Raw genomic sequence first — 21,487 nt, forward strand, 5'->3', positions numbered from 1 at the left:
CAGAGTTCTCTCCCTTCTTGCTGTAAACACCGGATTTTTTTTTCTTTCTTTCTTTTCCCCAGTTGTACTCTGTTAGGTTTGCAGATATAAAAGCTTCACTTCAGCTTTGGTCTTTGCCCAGCTTGTGTTGCTTTTGGATCTAATTGCAAGCTTTGTCTCTGGAGTTGAATTTTATAATTAGTTTCTTACTCTACACTGTCTCTTGCTAATTTAAATGTGCAATTGCGTATTCAGAGTCCCCATTTAATCTCTAAAAAGGAATTCAAAGACACCCCCATCTGTACTTAATATAAATGCAACTAAAACAAGATGTTTTCTGTAATGCTAAAAGAACTTTATAGTAAAAAAAGAGTTATCAAGATAGTTTGGTCCGTCAGAACTTGGGTAGTATGTTTGAAACCTGACAACTGATCTTAGAATGACTATATTTATGCATATTATAGGAAATAATTTAGTTGAATTTCCTTTATGGAAGGAAAGGTGTATTAGCCAGATGTTTTAGAATCCACAATACTGTTCCTGCAGCCTTCTTCCCTTTCCCACCCTCGCCCTCCCCTTCCCGCCTTCAGGCTAACATAAACCAGGTACTAGTGGATACTGATTCTATCTCTGCTTTTCCTCTTATCTCTTAATTTATCAGATACCTCTTACCTATTTTTGAGTTAGTTACACAGTTAAATCAAAAATTCTATTTAAACAAAATATAATAATTGATAAAATTGAGTTTAAAAATACATCGTCAGAGTCAAGGTATATTTTTGAGGGGTTTTTTTTTCATCTTCATTGTAGGTATTAGTCATGAAGCTATAGAGGTATTTTAATATACTCACAGTACTTGTGTTCTTGTAGCTTCATTACATCAACAGTTCTTGGTTAGAATTCTGAGCTATGCATTTCAACATGAACTATAAATCTTTTTTTTTGGGTGGAATTTCCTTTCAAAGCTCTGAATTGTTGTGTTCTATAGAAACATAAATGACAGTTTTGCAAGAGAAAATTTGCATATCTCAAAATCTGTTTTGTAAGGATGTATTTTCCAGGCTTGATCTAGTTACACATGACTTAAGCTCAATTTAGGTTGTATTTGTCATTTCATGTGAACTTTCAGGAGAAAAAACAAAACTTCTAAACTTTGTTCTGTTTCTTATTCCCTGTTTAAGATCAGTGATGTTTCTTACTCAAAAAGAGTAAGAAAACTGAGATTTATTAGTTCTTCTTAGTTTTGTTGTAAAGTGCTTTTAAGCAAAATGACAGCTGTTTGTTATTGTAAAGCTGTTTTAGCTGTTTTGCAGTAAATAAATAGCAAAACAGTATATAAAACATCTGCTTTTGAATGACTGTCTTACTTTTCAAGGTATTTATAAGTATTTTTTTTTTTTAGTTTAATCATAATGAAAAAAATTAAATGAAAGTGTGTTGTATTTCATTTCTGGTGATGTTTTGATGGAATTTGATTTATGGTGTATAGATGTCAACTTACCTTGATAAAATGGTTTGAGATCTACAGTATGAATGTTATGAAAGAGCTTAGTATTAGTTATCCTGTAGCGATGCTTACATTTGCTGAAATATTTTATCTTGTTCAAAACAGCTTGCTATGGAATTGTTCAAGTACCCACTGGACCTTGGTTTTGCAGGAAGTGTGAATCTCAGGAAAGAGCAGCCAGAGTGGTATGTGCTTTGCTTATTAAGTAATGCAAGTTGTGATATGCTTGTGTGGATAATACTTACTCAAATATCTCAGTAATGGTAGAAAATAGCTTAGCTTTCTGTCATTATTCTATTTAAGTGCTATCAGAAAGATGTTTGTTATTTTTAATTGAAATACCTCAACTATCTCTGAAGTATTTTGACAATTTCTGATATTTGTTACGCCATATTTTCAAAGAGTATTTTATTACCTGTCTTGTGGGTTGGGAAATATTGTCTGTTAGATACTTGTATAGATGAACATAGGAAGGAAATAGATTCTGTCTCCACTTTTGTTTTACAGTAGCTTTAGAGTCCAAGTTGAAAACTTCTATTTAGTAAAAACTAATTGTCTCTATTCTTTTTAACTTGGGATCTCGAATTAGAACTGACTTGTCATATGATGATTCTGTTCAAAGAAATGTTTTTTTTCTCCACTTTTTAAACTTTTTTTTTTGTGATGAATTATTGGGGATGTTCTGAACAACCCTTCTGAACAACCCCCCCCTTTTTTTTTTTCCTCTCAATTACATGCAGCTTGACTGTTCTTTCTTGTCAGGTTTGTTAGATCAAGCTGCATAATAGCAGTCACTTTCAGTAGAAAAAGAGAATCACTTATCCTTAGTTGGCATTTTTTATTAACTCCACAGCAAAAGATAATGGTGAATATTTAGAAAGACTGCCTGTTCATTTACCTCTGAAAATGATTCTATCATATTAAAAGGAAGAGTGTACAGTATTCTATGGCAATGTAAACTACTTCTAACTAAAAACAAATAAAGAGCCTTTTAGCAAATCTTTACATTAAAGAAGGAAAAACAGCTCATGTAAACACTCTGCCAGTCATTGACAGTAACTAAAGATTTGCTTAAGTACTATAAAATGACAGGATTTTTATACTGCAGTATAAGCTTGGGTATGAATTTTTGACACATGACTGAAGAATTTAATTTCTCTACCCTTTTTGGAGTTGCCGTTAGTATTTTTGTAATGCCTTAGTGACTTAGTCTTTCATAGACTTTCTAAAGCATTTCTATTGGCGTGAGCAAGAATAAATTAAAAGTAATGTACTCTCCAAATGTTTGTCAACAGAAACACAAAAATACTACTATTGGAAAAGAGGACTGTTTCTTTTTGCTAGTTCAGACTGTTTCTTGGGAAGAGCAAGCTTTAATAGTAACTTTTTTTGATGATACCGAAGTTTTTTTTATATAAAAATTTGAATGATGTGTAAGATAGGAAAGTGAGAGGCGAGTGGAAAGAGTGTTGTTGTTGGTGGTTTTTGAGTGTGGTAGGGAGTTCTCATCAGACTTTAGGATACAATTGACTGACTTCTATTGACACATGGAATGAATATGGAGTCTAAAGTATAAGGTGTCTCACTGCATGTGATAATTTCTTGAGTTTATCAAAGAGAACAGCTTTGATGTTGTTGTGTGTTTCTTGTCTGTTTGAAGTTGTTAGCAAGGAATACTGACAAATGTGATTTTTCTGTCCAGGATATTTTGTTCTCATTTCTGCCATTTCCACCTGTTTGTGGTGCACTTCAAGACTATTAGTGATCTAGATATAGAATCTTCCCCATTTGTAGTGTAGCATAGGTTTAAGTGGTTCTCAAATTGTTGTAAGGGCACGTGTGGTAGAACAGGTTGACAACAGCACAAGTTTTAACAACTACCTGTATGTAAGTGTGTTGCAGATATGGTGGCTGCCTGTGGGATGTCTTGGGAAAGCCCTCAGCATTTTGAAACTGGACTGAATCTCTGACTTTGGTACAGAGAACTGGAACGCTGTTGTACAAGCTTATTGCACACCGAATTTGTATCCTATTTCATTGCAAAAGTAAATTTCCTGTTCGTGGCTACAGGAGACCGAGGCTTAGTTCTTCTGATAGCATTTCTGTCTAGGAAGAGAATCAGAATTAAATTGACTTGTCTTTAATATGCCTCTTAAGTTTCATCTCTAAAATGAGAGATATGAGAGTTTTTCACTCTTGTCATGTTTTTCCCTGCTGATGCTCCTCGTGTGTGTACACACACACACACACACACACATAAAGCTGCAGTTATTGCTTACTGGGCAAATAAACCGATTCTGAGACCACAGTTAATTGTTCATGCTTAAATTATTCATGCCTTAATGACTGAAAGCAGTTGGCTCTCAGGAACGTGTAACTCCTGGAGTTGGGCGCTGAAGAAGTTGACTTAAGAGCAGGCTGGAGCAGTTGGCTTCCCACACGCTCTCCATTGTTAACACTGGTGTCTGCTCTGTCTCCCTTCTTCTGTCTGCTTGTGATGGGTCAGCCCTGGAAGCTGCCTGGCTGGTTTGTGTTTGTCTTTGGACAGCAAGGTAGTCCCCAGGATCTTGGGTTCTGAATGGTCTGCTGCTGGCTGGGGAGCCCGGTTTCATGTCTCAAAGGCTGTGCTCTGTCTTGGCTCTAGTGAGTCATGATTTTATGTCTGCAAACAACTGAGATCTGCAAACTCGAATAGTTTGTTTGACTAGATGGAGGCGTCTGGTAACTATTTACTCATAATTTTGTATGTGTGAAAGGTCTTTCGTTGTCCCCCAAATCAGCTTATTTACCTTAGCTGGTGTATGGTGAGCGTGGAATAGGAATTTCTTCAACATGGTTGGGCAGCAACTTCTCTCAGTTTTATCCGTGTCAAGATTGGCTGCTACAACCCTGCATGTAACCTTTCTGATGTGTGCAGATATCCTTGAATTTCAGATTCAAAAAGATAAGCAGGACATGTAGGTTAGTGTGAGGAAATTTCTGTGAGAATGTGCGTATATGGAGTAGTAAGGGCTGCCATGCTACCTTGGGAAGTTGGAAGGTGTATATATGCTATGCAGATATTTACTACCATGTCTGGAATGCTCTAGGAACCAAAGTTTGGGAATGGTGGCAGTGCTACTGTTGTTTAAAAAAAACTTTTTTTTTGCCATCAGCTTGTTATGTGTCATACCTCTTTCTGGATAATTTGTAATAACAGTGATTTAATCACAACATTTAGTGAGGAGCAAAGTGACACCATGTTTTGCATTTTATTGCTGTCTATTCTTCCCTTGTGCTTATGATGAAGATGAAGAAGACCTGGAGTAATTTGTGTGATACCAGGCAGTACAGAGCCATGCAGCGTGTGCACAACCAGTTAGCTTGTGTCTGGCATATTACCTACACGTGGGTACTGGTCCTTATTAATCCACAGAGCAGATTTCTGAAATGAACTTCAATGTTATGAATTCCAGAATGTTTTATTAGCTCAAGCACAGCTCAGTTTACCACTGTGAGGTCAGCCTGCTTGTAGCTCTGCAACTGAAATAATAAACTGTTAATCTGGATTCACTGGAATATGCATGTTATGAGTATAAGATTGGCTCTGGAAGAATTCAGTTTGTACTTGGCTAATAATAAATGCTCCAGCTTGGTGAAGATGGTGGTTTCTGCACTCGACATGTCTGTGTTTGTGTCTTTTTGATGGGAAGTCTTACAGAATTGAGTGCAGTGTTGGCTCTGAAGTGTCTGTGTTTGTGCGTCACTACAGTTGGCCTAAACAAACCACCTGCACTTTAGTCCTGGGGAATGTGTTGAAGGGCTGTGACATCCTGTGGAGCTACCCACATAGGACTGGAGCTAGTGCTCATCTGCATTTCAGCTGAGTCTAGAATTGCTGCACTTGCACATGTTTATAAGTCTGTAAGTGTTGGGATAGAAAGACCATCTCTGCAGGATCAGGTTAGATCATACAGTGCCCCAGAATTAGGATCCTGGGCTTCAGAAGCTGTAGGAAGCAGCTACACTGGCTACCTCCAAAGCYAGGTCAGGCACGTTGTGTTCTCCTAGTGATGGTTCCTACTAGTAATCCTGCCAGACCCGAGATGTTTCTGCATCTGCTGCACAGATGATCCACAGCCTGAACAATTTAGAACAGAGTTTTTTTATTATTACTTTTTTAGTCTATAACACAAGGGTTATAGTTTTCTTTTTCTCCCAAGATTCCTTTTGCCAAGCTTTCATCATATATATTCTACAAGTTTGTTATTACAGATTTGCTCATAAGAGTTGTATGGTGTATCCTTAGTTAACCCTCCCACCCTTTCCTTGCCTAAAGCATTTATACAGGATAAGTTTTGCCTTTAGAAGAGGAGGCAATGAAGGAGGAAAGAGGAATGTAGACTTTGTATCATGCAGATAGGTTTGTGATCAGAGTTCTGACAGTTTGGGCTCAGCAAGCTCTTTATGTGGGACTAGGATCTCTATGCCTGTGTTTACAGCTGTGTTTAGCGTGGTTTTTACACTTGTATATTTGCACTGAAATGAATACAAGTAATTATGGTCACAACAGAGACAGAAGAGGTCATCTATTTCATTTTATGAAAAGTAAAGCAAGTTGTTCAAGTTGTTGCTTTCTGCCTTTTTTTTTTCAGTTTGAAATACTGGCCAGCAAATAATTTCAGATTAGTACTTATGTATCTTATTTGAAGATATCTCCTCAAATAATCCTTACTGCAGTATTGAAATGTATGTGTGTTTGTATGTTTCTGTTTTTTTTTTTTTTTTTTCCTAAGTTAAAGGGATAATTTATATGGGAATCTGCTACTACAGCTAATCCCCAGATTACTATAGCAAGTAAGAAGAAACTTACTTTATTTTTGAGCATACAGCAGAAAGATAGACCAAAATACTTATGTTATTTGTGTGGGTTTTTTACACAGCAGTAGAAKAGGAAGCTTGTAAATAAGAGAGGAAAGTGACTGTAAAATACAAAATACTAGAAGGGTTTTTTTACACGTATGTGAAACTGCTATTTATTAGTAATGGGCTCTGTTGAAAGAACAAAGCCTAATACATCCTTTGATTGACTGTGCAACTGGGAGGCAATGAGTATCTTTTCATATCTGCTTAACTAGAATAAAATGAGTGTCTAAAGATGCTTAAGCTTAGCGTGTGGAATGTCTGCTTTGAGTCTAAAGCCTTGCAGGTTGAGTGATGTGTGTTTTTTGCCCAGTAGATAGATCAGTGACTGTTGCCTGCTTTGTATTCCTTGAGCAAGTCTTTTTTTTCCCATTAAATTAATTTCTTATAAGTAATTATTACAGATTCTTAACTTTGTTGAACTGCAACACTGAGAGATGACCAGAATTATATCTGGTCATGAGTATTTGTGGTACAAATGGTAGAACATACGACAAAATCAGAATGTAGTTTCTATACATCYTCCATTGTAACTGGTGACCTGAATCTTTATGCGTGTGTGTGCTCTGCGTATCAAAATGTGAGTATTATTGCTGTTCCTGCTACTGCTGCCTCTGCGCTGCTTTTTTTTTTTCTTTTTGTGCTGCATTCTTCCTTGCTTATATGCATCCTTGGTGCTTGATTCTTAAATGCACATCTGAATTCAAAAATTCATTTGAAACATTGTCTTGCATGAGGAAAAAACTCTTTTTTTAAAACAGTTTTGTTTAATTGCAGCTTACCTACATCTATACCCCAAATAATTCCATCACTGAAGTACTACCTTATTTTTTTAACATAGATATTGATTTACCAGGTACCTTTGGTAGATGTAATTCTGGAACAAAATTATTAAGAAATTATTGTAGAAACTGCTAAATTCTTACAYAGAAACATTTTGAAATCTTTAGTTTTGTTTAATTAATGTTCAAACACAGGCAGAAGCAGCCTCTAAAATAAACAAAAAGCTCCTCAAATGCRGAGAACCTTGAAAGTACCTGCAATCATTTTATATTGTACCTAGAAAATTTTAGGGTATGAGTGTAATATATCACTGGAGAATACCAGGATCAGTGTCATACGATTGGCCTGCTGACAGAAGCTGGGGTAGCTAGTTGGAAATCCAGCCAAATGTGTCAGATAATTTTTGTAGTCTTCTGACACTTTTCCTTTAGGTGAATGCATGAATCTTAAAGTTTAATTGTCTGTGATTTCTGCAGCATCTGGCAAGACTTGCTGGTTTCATATATACAGTGAGAAATTCATGGTTTCGGACTTGTGAAGTTGGAACCAGATTTTGATATTGCCTCTTTTACGAGAGCTGTGTGTCATGATAATGTTCAGTTGAATTCTCTTATCTCTCTTCTAGCTGCCTTATGTGTGTGGAGTAAAAGGATGACTAAATGTCACCTGTAGTACATGCTGACTGGATGGTCTTGGAGGGAAAAGAATGCTGATTTGCATGTTGAGTGCCTCTAATCTTCTTGTCACGTTCTGTAAATTTATTATCTGTAGATGTTTTTGACAGACCTAAGTGAATCTGCATGTATTTTTATTCGTTTTCGTGATAAAGAGAACTAGATTGAGTCTCTCTAATTTATCCAGGTACAAAACCCAAAATGGTTCAGGTAGTCACGCTGTTTTTCTTCTACCTGTCAAGTGTCTGYTTTAAAAAAAAGTTCCCCACTTCTCCTGAGACAGATGACTGAATAGAGATGGGACAGAGATTTGGCAAATTTGTCAGCATCAAGAAGTGATTATTTGAAGATGGAGATGACTTAATTTCTTAAGTTGTCAAGTTGCAGAACATAGCACTTACGCAGAGCAGTCCTGACAGAACGTGTTCGTTTGCTCTATTAGTGGTGTCAGCCAGTTGGGGATTCTCGGATGCCTTCCGTGCGGTGCCAGAAGCCCTGGTGCTTCCCGGTGTTTCTTTCCTGTTGCTTAGAGATGSTGGAGTCTAGTGAGAATCACGGGTGAGAAGCACTGGACATCAGTAGTTCTAGCTTGCTTCTTGTCAGGTGTTTACTAAAAAACCCGAAACTGTAATTATTTAGCAATGTGTTGACTTTATTGCTTCAAATATTTGTACTTGCAGGTTTTCATTTAGAGAGCTGTTTGGATTAAAAAAACAGAAGGTGGATTTTTTATGGACTTACAAATAAGATTTTAATTCTCAGATACTGAAGATTGAGACTGATGAGAGGATACCCTGCTGCATGGCTATAGTTGAGGAGCTAATTCCTAGGAAAATGTGTGAGTTGTACAGACAGCAATCCCTTTGTTGGCTGATCATGGATTCCCATGGCAGCTTTTGAAAAAGAGGGTACAGAGTTTGTCCTGTCTGTGATACAGAGCAAATGAAAAGCAAAGTTCTGACTGCAGTAAGTGTCCTAAGGCAGGGGTTTCAAAAATGAAAAATAAACTGGAAGGGGAAGTTGGAAAGTACCTAATTTGATTTAAGGAAGAGTCATCAAAGAGAAGATCAGTAAAATACTGGAGTTAAAAGGACTTAATATGAATATGCAGTCTGAAGTTGGGAGGAGTAGTTCAGTAATTTCAGCAGCATCTGGAAATGCTTGTTAGTTTTATTGAACTTTCTGAAGGCTTCAAGGGCTGCAGGAATGATCTTTGGCTAGTCATTGTATGTTGGCAGTATCAATTTTGCTTCATAGATAGTTAAGGAATAAGTGGAAAAATGAAATGTCCCTGGTTGTGAGGGTAAGTTATTGTCAGCAGATGTAGACATGGTCAGTCTGGTACACATCCTGTTGTAGGGTCTGGTTTTGTACTAACTGCCTGCAAATTCTCAATCCACGGATAGAAAATATGCCAAGATCTAAACTTGTAGTATACTTGTTCACCCCACTCTGCAAATATCTGTTTTTTTAAATCTACTTGTCCTATCTTGGAAAACAAGTTCTTCGTTGGCTGCTCAGGCATTGTCCCTCTGTTAGATGCCTCCAGTGAACTAATTAGAGCTGGGTTTTCTGGTCAGTATAAYCTGGCTGTGTGTTGTGAAACAGTTAAGTAGTTGCTGCAATTTTGTGTATGTCGGTTTGTCTTCAGAATACGGTATCGGCTTTTAGTAGGAGCTTTGTCTACATTGGTGTAGTAGCATTTGCTGGAATCTAACACAAACTGAATGCTAAAATAACTTTGCTTTTTTTTTTCTTCAGATTTTTTTTATAGTGGAAAAATCAAATATGCTTATTATTGGTGGTTTCATTCTAATGTATATGTGCTTATTTCCTCCCTCTCACCTCCATTATATTTTGTTTTGTTATTTTAAATCAATGAAGCTGCCCAAAACACTCGGGGAGAGAGAGGTTTTAAGTTTAAAAAAAAAAAAAAAACAAGATTTCAAGTGGTTAGTTGTGGATAGGATTGCCTAAGTGCGTAAGTGCACCGTGGGAATAACTGAATCTTCAGCCATATGTTATGATCAGCTTTGTATGCATAGTTATTTTCTAGATATAGTTTTTGTTTTTGAATATGTACATTTTGACAACAGTGCCCATGTGCCTGCCATCGTTAAATTAGTGTACACTCGCAGCAGTAACTGCCCATATGGGTGTTTTTTGCCCTTTGGAGCCAATTTAACCCATATCAAGTTACTCTTTGTTCTTGGAAGTAGCCCTAAGACTCCTCAGTACATTCAAAACCTATGAACTTGGGAAAGATCATCCTAGATCTGGTTCAGAATATCAGAGGTGAGGGCTTTTTATTGTGTATTTTCTTACATTCGTGGGGTGAGATGCCGCAGGATGGAATATTGTCCGGATGAATCTCCGACATGGAATGTGGGAATACAGCACAAGCAGCTGTACTGAAAGCTTCCCAGCTATTGGCGAGTGGGAAGCAGCAAGGCTGATAAGAGCATCTGGATGGCCAGTTAGTGAGCTTGTCGGTTAGAAACTCGCCTTCTGAGCAGCTGCCTCCATAAATGCAAGCACATGCTTTGAGAATATGTTGAGTGAGAGCGTTTTGATGTGTTCAGAAGAATCCAGGAGTATCATGTGCTCTGGAATAGGCACAGTCGTGAGCAGGTTCACTAGGTAAACAGTGAAATAAATTGTTTGTCACTCTCTCTTTTTCCTCCTAGGTTAAGTTTTAAGACAGTCATGAGTGTTTGTGACTTTTTTTTTTTTTTTTTTTTTCCCCCGTATGTGTGCGTGCACACACACACACACACACACACACAAAATGGATTTAAACACTTCAGTGTTTGACTAGTGATTAATATGAGTAGCAGGTTATTATTTTTTTGAATGTAAAGTTGTAAATCCCATTGAGGAAATGACTGAATGAGGCTGAGCACCAGGTTGCAAAAACTGTTACTGATTTTGTGTACCTTACTGTTCAGCATTATCTATCATAAGGTATTTTATTTATAAATTAGAATCGTATTTCACTCTTTTAAATAATTTCCTTTTAGTTAAACCCCACTTTGTTTGTCAAACAGTGTGACACAGCAATTCAGTAATCAAAATGTCCTTTAAATGAGAACTGTTTTGGAAGAAGAGGCATCCTGCTGAATGCAGTTTGAGATAGAAAGTAAACTTGTAAACCAAACTGTTTGCATATGTGGCTTATGCCTCTTCAAATTCTTGAAATCAGACAAACATGAAAAAAAAACAGGGCTAGGACTGAGTCCAAGAATTATGTCAATTAGACCTACTCTAGAAATCATTCTGTTTCAGTGGAATTTTTATTATTATTATTATAATATTTTATTCCTTTCAGAAAGAATTCCCTTGGAATTTTAGAATCCATAAAAAGCKTCCCTCTGTTGGAATGTCAGTCACYGATAGTCAGCATCGGTGATGGTACTTCCTAAGCAGGGCGGTTGTGCCCTTGTGCAGTCCCTTGTCTGTGTGCCTGGCAGGCAGGGTCCTGCTGTGACCCAGTGCAGGGGCTCAAAGAAGTGACCAGGCTGAAAACTGAAGTGCGAAAAAGGAAGAGGGGAGAGGGAAAGTACTTCATTTTTACCTCGCTGATCAAGATTTCCATGTGGTCAAATGAATGCTCTTATAACAGCAAGGGAAGCAGTAGAAAGTTCACAGCAGGAGACAAGAAGTGATCCTCCTTTGGCTGTAGTCTGCAATTGTGTTAGCATAAGGTGAACCTGAATTAGTCAGCTGGAACTGCAGCCTAATTTTTCAGCTAAAAATTAGGAATTGCGGTCTGTTTATTCTGTTGTAGATCTTTTTGTATTATTTAGGTTAATTAGCAATGTATTGCTGGGGGTTGATCAGCAGGAGTTTATTCAGTTGAAAACCAGTCTTTGAGTGCATAGCTCTACTGGCCTGCCTTAGAGCAGACTTTAGGAAGAATTCCTGCAAAAGTGTTTCTATGGCCCTGCTTTTCTTAAAACAAGATACGGTGTGCAGTGTTGTCTGCAGAGTGAGACAGATCATTTTCTGTGGAACTTGCTCCCAATTTACAGAACTGTGAGGGAAGAAAAAGGCTACATTCCTATTATTCGATTATTTTCTTCTTTCCTACTTATGTAGTCTTTCTGTTCTCTCCATCTTCCCTGTCTACACAGGTCTGAGTCTTTCTCTTTACTTGATGTAATCAGAGGAAGTGAAAGACCAAGACAGAGACTTTTGTATCTTTGCTCTTCTTCCTTTTCCTCTTTGAAGAATTTGCTGGAGTTCAGTTAACCAAAGGAGCTCCAATGCWAGGATTTGTCACATTCCCACAGAGAGTCTGCCTGGTTTGCTCGGGGGTCTGCGCTGTTAGCTAGCCATGATGTAGTGCTGCGTGGGGTAGTTGTACCTTGTGGCCRAAAGGGACCGGAATGTTTATCAAAAATGGGGAGAGAAAACTCTGGGCTGTGATACAGTAGAGCCAAATTGGACTGCAATGCAGTGTTAGTTAGTGGTGGKGTGTGTGTGTGTTTGTTTGTTTGTTTTAAAAAAGGCCTTTCTTTAGTTTTCTTCTTCTAGTCTTCCCTTCTGGGAGCTCTTTGCACTCATTATCTCCAGCGGACATCTCCATTCTTATTTTATTATTMTTTATTTCTTCTTACCTATTTCCACTTTTTTGATAATGAGGAAAGAATTTGTTTCTTTCCCCTTCTGCCAGGGCCTCCCATGCTTCTGACCGCTGTAGGCCTCTGCTGTCTGGCTTTTTAAGGTTGGATCAACTGCCAAAAGAGCCCTCAGGAGTCCGTGTTTTTTTCTTCAGACCCAGGCAGTCTCAATTCATCTGTCTGCTAAGGTTACCGGGTCAGTCTTTTTTCTCCTAAGTAACTTGCTACTTTTGTTGCTCTGAAGTGCGTTGTGACAATCACACTATCAGACTGTTCCAACTGCAGATCTGTGAGGTTGGTTTCTCTCTTCTCCTCTCCAGGAGATCTCATAGTCCCAAGCAATTCTTGCTGAGAGTTCATCTGAATTCTGCTTGGACAGAAGCCAGATCCATGAACTCAATCTGTTCGATCAAGGAGTTGTAAAAAATAAGATGTCCCATGTTACACGTTGTAAGGATAGGAAAGGAGGGAACAGCTGTCACTGGCTGCAACTTCAGTCTTCTGTCAGCCAGTGCTGGTGTCTTTTTCCTTCATCTTCTTTCAGTCTAATTCAGCTGGCGCTACCTGAGTCAGGGCTGAGACTTAGGACCCACAGCTGGAGAGGAGAGCCCATATGTAGTCAGTGTGCCCATATATGAGACACCATCTCAGTGCCCATATAGAGCCCCGAGTTCCCTCTGCTGCTGCAGATATGCAGGCTCTCTTGCTCTGCACAGGTTGTATGTGAAGAGGAATTTAGTGGAGAGATTAGTCTGTTATCATTTCCTTGGATACAGCAAGAGCTGCCCGTAAGTCCACTGGGAAAAGGAGACACAGTTCAGACCAGCACTCAAATAAGGAATTGTAAGTGACTCGCTTTCTGAGATGTGTACGTATTGCTTTATTTGCACACWGTTCCTTTATTCCTTTCTCCTGCAGCATCCTTTGTACCAACAGTCTAGTTGGTTTGGAAATGTCTAGGAATTTTTTTCAGAATTTGCAAATTCTTGAGTCAAAGTATCACTTTCTTTGACTCAAGATTGCTGTAGGGTTTTAGAAGTGCTAATAAATTAAAAACATAGTGGTTTAGTATTTACTGTTTTACTTGCTATTCTTAAATAGGCAGAGATGTTGAGGCACATCATGAAAAAAATGTGGTGTTTTTTTTGTCAAATTCATTGGAGAAAGAGAGCAGTAAAACGGTTTTACGATGAGGTGTGAGTTGGCCTGGGCAAGAAATGGGCGACAGGGTTGGAGAGGGTGTGGGCTGCTCAGGGCCCTTGTTACAGCCCCCAGGGAAGGGGGGAAGCACTCGCTGGTGTCTGCTGTGGGGCTCGCTGTGCTGAGAGTTACTGGGTGCTCCCTCAGCGCCGGCTGTAGCCAGGAGTCTCAGCCCGGGAAGGGCTCTGCGTCCTCGGCCTCCAAGAGTCTCCTCCATGTTGCAGACACAGGCCCTGGCTGGGGCGCAGCCAGCATCGTTCCCAGTGTCCGGCTCCCTTCCCGCGTAAAGGGTTTCCGCCTCCGCTTCTGTGCCTGCCTGCGGATGGGGCTGCAGGGGAGGGCTGAGAGGAGACCTACTCAACCCGAGTCCCACAGGGAGYTGGGACCAAAAAAAAAAAACAGAAAAAAACCCAAAACCCAAGAAGTGAAGAGTTTGTCCAGCAGAGGCTGGATGGAGCACGCTGTAAACTCTACTGCATAAAGGACTGGTTCAGCTCCTGGTTATTCAGTGTCCTGTGATCATTTTAAATGGTGGTAAAGTTCTGCTTGCTCTCTGTTTATTCCTGCTGCAGTTCAGTGCCTTCGGTTTTGCTGATGCAGCCGTTCGTGGGAGTGTGCTGCAAATCGGATCAGTGATAGATGGAAAGAGAAAGTTCATTTCCTTTGGTTACACTGAGGTAGTCCTRCAGAGAGTTGCCTCAGCAGCAGCTGAGGGAGTGGTGAAAGGAGATGAGTAAGGAGGGGAGGAGATCGTCCTGAACTCGTTTTACCACTAATGCAAATGTGTGTCATGCTTCCACAGGCTTGCAGAGGTGGGGCAAGGTGATTAACAGCTTCCCTTCTTCCAGTGAAGGAAGTTCCATCTGCATGTGGAGCTTGRGGGCAGCTAGCCCTCAAGATGCAGTTTAGCTGTATGAATTTCAGGAATCAGGTCCTTTATTCCTTAAATCAATTTGGGTGATCCATTCCTGAGGCCTTGCAGCATCACAGGCTCCTTCATCTGCTGGCTTGGCAGTTAGCTGATACGGGAGAACAGAACTGTGCAGGGAGGCCAGGCAAGATCTGCGCTTATGCCRCGTGTCTCCTTCCATTTGAAGGATATAGTATTAAGTTTGCATCTGATGATATGTTTTTTTCTCCCTTTTTATTAAAGAAGTTTGTTAGATTAGTGTGTTTTGAGTTGTCTCTGATTTGTGAATGTATAAAGGTTGCAATAATCTGTTGTGCTGTTTCCTTGCCTGTCGTTTGGAGCAGTTCAAGTGAAGTATTTGTTAAATCTGTCCCATTTCTGTCATCTCTGAACTCATTTGGGTTTGGTTCACAGTAGTCTAGAATCAGATAAACTTAATATTGAGGAATTAATAGCGTCAGCTATAACGATAAGAGTATACTGATGTGATCCTGGTGGAACAATATGTTGTGAAACTTCCCATTTCAAGGCAGCCAGTCTGCAGGAATTTCTAGGATGGCTCAGCTTTGCAGTGCCTTTTCCTAAACAGAAACCAAGATTGTTCCTGTTGTCCTCTCCTGTCTAATAAGCAAGCTTTTTAGAAAGAATAAATGAGAATCAACCGTGACTTTGTGAAGCCTGCTAGCATATGGGCACCTGTACTAATCATCTCTGTGGTGCGTCTTTGTGATTGACTCTGAGATCCCAGGAGAAAGAAGTATGGGAGGGAATCCTTGGATTGTGCCTAGGTTCCTTCTCAGCGAGTAAGCCTGCCGTGGGCTGCAGTTTTGGAAGGCTTCTGTCCGAGTTTCCAGGGTAGGAAATCTCCCAATAAAACTTGGAGGTAGAATTGCAGAGAACTTAAACAGTAGAGTAAATATCCAAATAAAAAAGCTTTATTTCTGATGGTCTAATGAAAACATTAATAGTCAAGTAAGGGCTAAGGGTAAAGATATCAATTAACTTTTAGAAAATAATTTGTCTCTTTCTTCCCCTCCTCCCCTTTTTTTTCCTTCCCCTAACTACAGATAACTTTAATTTGTGTGGTTTCTTTTGCAATGCTCCTATGATCATTCCATTTTTTTATTTTATTTTTGCTTTTTTTTCCTAGAGATGTGAATTATGCCCTCATAAGGATGGTGCTTTAAAGAGAACAGATAATGGGGGTAAGTTTTATTCTTATTTTTTGTGAACTCTCTTACCTTATATGAGGAGAATAAGACTGTGAAAAGAATACATAGGAATCCTAACCATAAACCAAAAAAAGCAACTAGTTTATCAAGCTAGATGGTTTGGAAAGAGGGAAATAATTCACAATAGACTTTACTTGTCCAGTTTAGGTTGAATTTAGTTTGAGAAAATCAGTCATTATTTTTAGCTTGATTTTTAGGTAAGAGTAATGGAGAAACTGCATTTTAATACAGGGTTTTAATATTAAGGTTTGACAGAGATAAAGGATAAAATGCGTATGTATTTAGATGGAGTTTGCACATTTATAGAAAGCTGTTGGAAGTGCATCCTTCATTCTTATGCATGAAGGAGAGCGGATTTTTAAGTCCATAGTGCAGACTGAATGCAGCAGTACATTTTAAAAGGATACTCTTCCATGCACGGCTTACTAATAGGTTCTGCAACAAAGSAGTTGGAGCAGAGAAGTTGGAGCAATGATTTACTGTGCCCTGCATCTTTCTAATTGCATCAGTGAGGATAGCAATTCTGTTCCTGCTGAGCAGAACTGCTACAGGAAGTCTGCTGAAGAGTCTGTCTGGGTTATATTTTTACTAATAGATGGCAGGTAAAAAATTAATTATTTGATTACTTTTGCAAACCCTTATTCTGTTCTTACCAGATACCTCCACATTCTAGTTCCTCATCTATCTTGAGCTAGCCTAGTCTTTTGACAGTGAGACACTCCTATGGGGACAGAAAGGATCATCAGCCCTCTAGACTTTGTTTCCACAGTCTGTATGTTTTATATTCTGAAGTTTTTTTCTGCATACCTAATTCTCTAACTAAATTTGTGTTTTACTTCAACTTAGTGTTGATGTGGTTGATGCAGCTTTGCTCTTTGTGTAGCTGTTGAGTTACGGGAGCACAGAGCCCCCCTGAGCGCGGGTTGCTCTGGGCCTGCCCTTGGGCTCGCTTGGCCACGGGGAGCGTCCTGGCTTTGCTCACTGCGGCGTCGGGTCGTCTCGTGAGTGTTGGGCCGTTTGTGGCCATTGGCGGGGTGTGTTGAGCCCGTGTTGCCTCTGTTTCAGTGAAGGTCTCTTAAGTACCAGTCTGGGGTGTTGCTGTGAAACGCTGCTTCCTCTCAAAGGCTGCTCACATGGCAGGGTTGAATTCATTTCTTCAAAATGCCACTCAGACACTTGCCAAATGAGCTATAAGAAAGTCTCAGCTTTTGGAAGCTACAGTATTTTTTTTGAGCTAAAAATTAATTGGAGAACTGAAGTGTTGCTGTTTTTACAGCTAGTAGTGKTCAGGAATGGCTCATTTTTCTGTATGTTTTTCTTTTTTTTTGGCCCCCGTGTCATCTTGAAGTCATACTTTGTCAGTGTACATCAAAGATCTGAACTTAGCTGTTGAGATCTGATAATCTCTCGCAAAAAATTTAAGATTCTAATTTTTGAGAGTTACATTTGAATTCCTATCTAAAAGTAATTTCCTGTGTAAAATGGAAATTGTTTAAGTAGAAAAGATATTAGGTCTCCTTTTCATGATGGAACATTTTCATCAGTATGATGGGCTGTTACAATTTAGACATATTTCAGACATGGAAAACATAGTTCTGTGGATAGAACACAAGTTAAATGTAAGACAGTTTTAATGCTTTTCACACTGGAGTTGCATGACTTCGRCTGTCGCTTTTGTAACTTGGTCAGGTACCAGAGTTGTCACTTCGGAGATGAAGGCAGYGACCACAAGTGACCAAGACACTTGCAACAGTCTTTGAGTGCAGTCTCCGGTCTCGGCTCCCGCTTCTGCTCTACTGCTTAGGCATTGTGCCGTTTTGGATGCGAGTTCCTATTGCAGTTGGAGGAATATACTGGTTATAGGGTATCTTTCTTTTATCATACCTATAGGAAATACTTCCAGTATTTGATTTGAAAATCAGTTTTTGTCGACTCATGTTGTTGGACAGGTTTTGTTCAGCTGTCTCGCGTATATTGCAACAGGATTTTCAAGTCAAGGTATTACTGAGATTATGTTTCTGTCAACCCTGGTGAGTTTACAAAAACTTAAAACTTCATAGCAGAAAGATCTTAAYATCTGAAAAGTCTGAAGACAGTCCCCCTTCTGTAATGGGTCTTACAGGTACTCAACGCAGCAATTTCCATCTTTTGGACCAAGAGTGCTTTAAATGAAAGCCTTATAGAGGGATGTGAGCTTGGCCTAGTTTTGCCTTTCTGAAATCTGTGTTAATCTGAAGCTTTCCTTTTTGGAGCTGTTCTGCTGTACGTTTTACGTGGAGCCTGGCAGTGTTAGCAGCAGATGGTGGAAGAGGAGGACAAACATAGCATGGGGGCCAAAAGCGTTCGGTCCACGCTCTTCATCAGTATTAAACCAGATTTTTAGGAAAGCCCAGTCGTTAGATGCTCTCTCGGGTTCGTTTCCCAGCTAGAGGCTGGCATTTTTGCTTTGAGACCTCTCGATCCAGAGGAGGTATCTTTGTGTTTAGTGTGTGGTGGATTCTTGTTCCATTAATTGGTTGAATTAGGAATTTTCCATGTCCGTAGTGTCACGAGGCAGGGAGCTTCACAGCTGATCTGCGCATGGTGTGAAAATGTGGAGTGGTTTGCCTTGAGCCTGGTGCTGTGCTGTGTTATTTGATGCCATGTAGCATTTGCCTAGGAAGTGGAAATGAGCAGTTGTTCTCATTACCTCATCTGGTTTATAGATCTCTGTCATATTCCTTTCGTGGCTCCTGCCTGGCCCCAGACTGGTTGGTTGAATATCCCTTGCACAGAAGTCTGACTGTTGCATTTCACCTTCTTTGTATCTTTTTTTTCTGTGATACATGATCCTTACCAGAGCTGAGTATGAAATTATAGAAATGCAAATCTGCTGCACTCGAGGCCATGGAGTGTCCAGGCTGTAAAATGATTAGTGTGATCTAGTGTTGTCTAATGCAGACTGCAAATACAACTATGGGTCACCATTTTTTGGGTATAAATTTTGTCATTAATTATAAAGTATTTTTACTAGTCTGATCATATAAACTTATCTTGAACCAGGAGTAGATCCTGAAATTGGGATAAAACTTGTCATATTTGAATGAGATATCTGTTTGAAAAATGCTCTTAAAATTGCATGAACAATTTCCCGTATCTGCTTTGAAAACAGAAGACCTGGATAACTCAAATTTTTGAAGCATTGGCTGTTTTTACACCATCATTAACTCTTGACTATTTAAGTTTTTGTGTGGGGGTGGAGCAAGGGAAGTTCAGATACCTGGGATGATGGACCCCGAGAGAGCACTGCAGAAACCCTTAATGTGCCTGTGCTGCAGGCTCCCGCAGACCTTCCTGCACCGCGTTACCCCTGTGCCTGCTTCTGGAAGGATGCACGAGTGTTTCTAAAGCCCTAGTGGCCGTGGCATTTTTTGTTGGTAGCCTTTGTTTACAGCGGAGGCTGCACAAACGCCTGCAGAGAAAGTGCCTGCTCTTGCCATCAGCAAAGCCTCTGGTGAGTCCCCATAGATGGTTCTGTGCATGGGTGAGCTGAGGGTGGCCTTCAGTGTGTGTTTCAGTGCCTCTCCAGAGCTTTCCACTGCRGGAGAGCTGAGCTGACCCCGGGCAGGAGGAGCTCGGATCCGATGGCTCATATTTATTCAGGCTCTTGGTGTGGTGGCCACTTTGAGGTCATTCCGTGTGTCCCGCTTCTGCAGAGCTCGGGAACACGACTGCTGTGCCTAGCAGAGCGCTCCTGCTGCCGGTGTCCATGCCGGTGCCCAGCCCTCACCGGATCATCCGGGTTGAGTTGTTAAGAACGGACTCAGATATATTTAATTCGTTAGTAGTGAAACAGTGCGGGGTGATCAAGGTGACTGGCAGAAAATTGAGAAATAAACCTTGAATATGTAAATAATACTTTTTTTCCCCAGCTTTTTGGCTGCTTGGTATCTGCTCCTTTTTTGTAGATATTAAATCATGTGAATAAGAAAAATAATCTTTGCAATGTTTGGATTTTTTATCATAAACATAACAATTTTTTAATTGTTTACAGGCTGCAGTTTTTAAAGTTGTGTCAGATTCCTTTTTTTTTTTTTAGTGATTCTGAGAGTATAAAAGTAGGATTGAGTTAAAAACAGAACTTAGGAACTTTGCTACCTCATTACTCAGTACCTTATTGACAGAATTTCTTACTAAATTGTACTAATGTTTGTTTAAGAGCTCCAATATAGTAAAAACACATGACTGACTATAAAAGATTTTTTTAAAATGGGAAAAAATGTTTGTGAATTACTTGCTRATTTGTTCTTTTATGTGTAAGACAACTGCTGAAAGACTAATTTTTCTTTAGGACAGTCTCTGCACTCTGTATGTGGTGCATTTTTAATTTTTTTTTTTTAAAGAGAAGCAGAAGAGCAACAAATGAGCATTTGTTTGAGGATAGCTCAGAAGTGTAGGCTGTTTGGCTGAAGCAGGTGAATGTCAGTGTAGCAACATTTTGTGAATTTAGGGTGTCTAGTGCTTTAAGTGGTAGAACAATCTCCTTGTTTGTTTGACACAGTGAGGAGAGGAAGTAAAATTGTGATCAGTTGAGCAGATTATAGTTTTTGAACCCTAACTCTTATATCTTCTGATAATATTCAGCATGTGTTGCCTGCTTTTTAAGCAAACTATTCTGTTATATGCACTACTTAGGGTGTCTCATTTAAATAGTTTTCTTACAGTAATTTTGTCCACGTTTTTCTGGAAGTCTAGAAGGCTCTTTTTTTCCCCCCCACAAGTTGCTGCTTTGAAATCTGATTCCCGGGATGATGCTGAGGAATGCTGTGTAGCAGCATTCTTTGTATCAGCTTCTCCCCAAGGCTTCTTTCAGGCAGCTGCTTGGGAAAAGGCCAACCAACAATGCAGCGGTTTTGTGTCGTCATTCAGGCTTTCTTCCCGTCTCTTGGGTTAGCACAGGGATCTCCTAAATCTGTAACAAACATCAGCGTTTCCTATTATTATTAYTATTATTATTATTATTATTATTATTATTACAGCTCTCCCTGTTAGATTTGCTATTTTGCTTTGTTTGCTTTGTCTTAATAAACAGGGATATGGCTGGTGGCATGTACACATATTCAGGTGCACAGATTGTGCAAAAAAATGCACAAATATACAAATATTCTCATCCTTTCATATGGATCTGTAGGATTTTACCTGTTTTTTTCATTAGGAAAGATGGTAAGAAAGTATAAACTATTAACAATATTTTACAAATACAATACATAACAGTAAATATATATCATCATAAAACATATATAACAATAAATAACTGGTAAATATAAATTTATAATGAGAAAGAACATCTTGGAGAAAGTTTCAGATATGTATTTCTGTCATTTCTATCTTTTGCTGTGTAATATGATTTGGGAAGGGAGGGAGAAGAGATTCTTTAACACTATTGCATAATTGCTGAGGATTATGCACTTACTCAGTGGAATCAGCGGATCAGTGGAATGTTATCCTCAACTATTCCAAAAAACAAGCTATTTGTTGTGATGACAAGTGATGCTCCAGAGAGAATTTTTCGTATGTACCATTTTTTGTTAAGGAAAGGAGCRAAGTGTTGATGATTTTTGGTGAGAATTCTGTAGTAGGATTCTGTGGAATGGAGTCTCTTCTTTATAGGCAAATAGTATTTCATCTGTTTTTATTTT

General features: G+C 39.2%; 1 protein-coding gene across 2 annotated transcripts in view; it reads left to right on the forward strand.

Annotated features, from left to right (window-relative positions):
* The window catches only part of MLLT10 (MLLT10, histone lysine methyltransferase DOT1L cofactor), a 104,208-nt gene that overhangs the window by 2,137 nt on the left and 80,584 nt on the right, over positions 1-21,487 (forward strand). For both annotated transcript variants that reach the window (XM_026039445.1, XM_026039446.1), the window contains exons 2-3: positions 1,592-1,671; positions 15,728-15,782. In XM_026039445.1, the coding sequence (XP_025895230.1) occupies positions 1,592-1,671; positions 15,728-15,782 (135 nt within the window). The remainder of the gene's footprint in view (positions 1-1,591; positions 1,672-15,727; positions 15,783-21,487) is intronic.

Source organism: Nothoprocta perdicaria, unplaced genomic scaffold (assembly GCF_003342845.1).
Source record: "Nothoprocta perdicaria isolate Ctin4 unplaced genomic scaffold, notPer1 scaffold_23, whole genome shotgun sequence".
Taxonomy (NCBI): domain Eukaryota; kingdom Metazoa; phylum Chordata; class Aves; order Tinamiformes; family Tinamidae; genus Nothoprocta; species Nothoprocta perdicaria.